Raw genomic sequence first — 3077 nt, forward strand, 5'->3', positions numbered from 1 at the left:
GCTGGGTTCGAACCCACCAGCTCTGGTGTATATGGCCGGCACCCTAGCCACTGAGCTATGGGCACTGAACCTATGTAAAAAAAAATTTTTTTTTTGCAGTTTTTAGCTGGGACTGGGTTTGAACCTGCCACCTCTGGCATATGGGGCCAGAGCCCTACTCCTTTGAGCCACAGGTACTACCCCAAAAACCTATATAAAATTTTTAAAAAAATTATTAGGTAAGTTATTTATTATGCCAAAATGAGACTTTTTGTTTGTTTGAGACAGAGTCTCACTCTGTTATGTAGGCTAGGGTGCCATGGCATCAGCCAATATGAGAGGATCACTTGAGGCCAGGAGTTTGAGACCAGCCTAGGCAACATAGTGAGACCCTGTCTCTACAAAAAGAGTGTTTAAACCTTAGTGAGGCATGGTGGCATATAGCTGTAGTCCCTGCTACTTGGGAGCCTCAGGCAGAAGAATCAGTAGTTCCAACCTATAGTAAGCTGTGATTATACCACTGTATTCCATCCTGTGCCATAGAGCAAGACCTCGCCTCTTTAGAAGGAAAAAAAAGAAAGAAAAGCTGTCATCTTTATTTCCTAAAATGAAAGGTTATTTAATTACCAAAAAAAAGTATCTCAAAAAAGGTCTCAAAAAAGGATTTTATTTAATGACTAGAGCTTTATTTGGCTCGGTGCCTGTAGGTCAGTGGTTAGGGTGCCAGCCATATACACTGAAGCAGGGTGGGTTCGAACCCTCCCCGGGCCTGCTTAACAACAATTGCAACTGCAACAAAAAAGCCGGGCATTGTAGCAGGCACCTGTAATCTCAAGCTACTTGAGAGGCTGAGGCAAGAAAATCACTTGAGCCCAAGAGTTTGAGGTTGCTGTGAGCTGTGACATCACAGTACTCTACTGAGGGCGACATAGTGAGACCCTGTCTCACTATCTGACAAAAAACAGATAGCAGGGCATTGTGGCAGGCGCCTGTAGTCCCAGATACTTGGGAGGCTGAGGCAAGAGAATCACTTAAGCCCAAGAGTTTGAGGTTGCCGTGAGCTCTGACACCACAGCACTCTACCAAGGGCAACATAATGAGACTGTCTCAAAAAAAGAAAAGAAAAGAAAAGTACTGATATAATGGATACCTTGTTATTATTTTATTAGTGATTCCTAAAGGTGTACCTATCATTGAAGGGGTATTTATCCCTTCGGTGTTGAGAATTTTTGCCAAATTGTATACTTTTCAGGACATAGGGGTGCTTATTTGAATCTAACTTTACTTTCTCCTTGAGTGGGGAAAAAAAAAAACTGTATTTTAAAAGAAGAATATAATGTATTAATCATGTTCCTCAGGTATCTAAAACAGCCCCAACTGGAGAATATTTGACAACAGGAAGCTTCATGATAAGAGGTAATGGCTTGACATGAAAAATATCTCCAGATTGTTAGTTGGTTATGGAGATGGGTTTGAAGGACTAAGTATTTTCAGGAGGGAAGTTACTCAGATTTCACATACGAAGTTTGTTATGAAATATGGAAATTTTTGCCTTGGTGTGACATATTTAGTATTTGTCTTCTCATCACTTATAGAGGGTGCCCAAAAAATGTATACACATTTTAAGAAAGGAAAACACTGTACTAAAATTATAACACTCAATATATACCAATAACGTTTGTTATCTTGTATCTCTTGTAATTGCATAAGACAAACAGAACTTGAGTATTACAGTTTTTTCCTTTCTTAATATAAAATTTTATGTTTATGTTCTTTGATGCCTTCTGTATATTAAATATTTTTATTTTTGAGAATGTGCTTTCACATAGTTTAGTTGTAAAGGTAATAAAATATAACCTGATCTTTCTCCTGAAAATAGAATTTTCAGAGTCTGACTAATCCAAAAGACAAGTGCAGGCATGATTTTTTTCTTCTAAATAACTAAGTATTCCTATATATAATGCCAAATTCTGTAAATGTTTTTTCTCATAGAGTAAAAGACAAAGTGGAAATGACTATTGGGGTCAGATATTTTGTAAACAAAATTTTAAAACATTAATATCTATTATCTTTTGTAGGAAAAAAGAATTTTCTTCCTCCCTCATATCTAATGATGGGGTTCAGCTTCCTCTTTAAGGTACTGTTCAGTTTCTTCGTTATTTCTTTTTTTTTCCCATTAGTCATATCTAAAGTTCCATCAATGAAGTAGAACTATTTCTGTAGGTGGATGAGTCTTGTGTTTGGAGACATCGGGGTGAGCGGAAGGTCAGGGTGCAGGATGAAGACGTGGAGACGCTGGCAAGTTGTACAAGTGAACTCATGTCAGAAGAAATGGAACAGCTGGGTAATTTATACGTTTTAAGAAACTAGATTGTGATTTTTTTTTTGTCATCTGATTTTGCTTCTAAATCTTTAATTAGAAGATCTCGTCTCTTCTGGGATAATCTAAATTTCAAAAAAATACTTGACATCAATTTTACTGAATTTTGTTTTTTGGAAAGCTTAGATAGACATACTTAATTCTAGTGAATTAAAAAGTAGTTAGATCCAGCCAGGTGTGGTGGCTCACACCTGTGATCCTAGTGCTTTGGGAGTCTGAGGTGGGAGGATCCCTTGAGCTCAGGAGTTCAAGAGCAAGACCCTACTGTCTCTACTAAAAACAAAAATATTAGCCAGGCATGGTGGCACGTACCTGTAGTTCTAGCTACTTAGGAGGCTGTGGCAAGAGGTTTGCTTGAGCCTGAGAGTTTGAGGTTACTGTCATCTGTGATGCCACAGCACTCTATCCAGGGTGACAGTCTGAGACTAGTCATGTCAAAAAAAAAAATTTAAAAAGTTTTAAAAAAAGTAGTTAGATCCATACAAATACTTTGGTGTATGCTTATGTAATTAAAACTTCAGTATTTAATGGATAATGGATAAAAGTGTCTAGCAGAGATAGTCTCAAGTATATATGAATTAACATTTTCTTTTGGGTTTAGGAATTAGAAATGATAGATGAGTTTATAATGTGCAATTTCTTTTTGAGACAGAGCCTCAAGCTGTCCCCCTGGGTAGAGTGCTGTGGCATCACAGCTCACAGCAACCTCCAACTCCTG

At 37.8% G+C, this 3077-nt stretch overlaps 1 protein-coding gene across 1 annotated transcript in view; it reads left to right on the top strand.

The window, feature by feature from the left end:
- The window catches only part of NEMF (nuclear export mediator factor), a 61720-nt gene that overhangs the window by 40294 nt on the left and 18349 nt on the right, over positions 1-3077 (top strand). The window contains exons 20-22 of the mRNA XM_012806572.1: positions 1338-1395; positions 2058-2116; positions 2203-2323. Coding sequence (XP_012662026.1) covers positions 1338-1395; positions 2058-2116; positions 2203-2323 — 238 coding nt within the window. The remainder of the gene's footprint in view (positions 1-1337; positions 1396-2057; positions 2117-2202; positions 2324-3077) is intronic.

This window comes from Otolemur garnettii, unplaced genomic scaffold (genome assembly GCF_000181295.1).
Source record: "Otolemur garnettii isolate 467f Iridium unplaced genomic scaffold, OtoGar3 scaffold00054, whole genome shotgun sequence".
Lineage (NCBI taxonomy): Eukaryota > Metazoa > Chordata > Mammalia > Primates > Galagidae > Otolemur > Otolemur garnettii.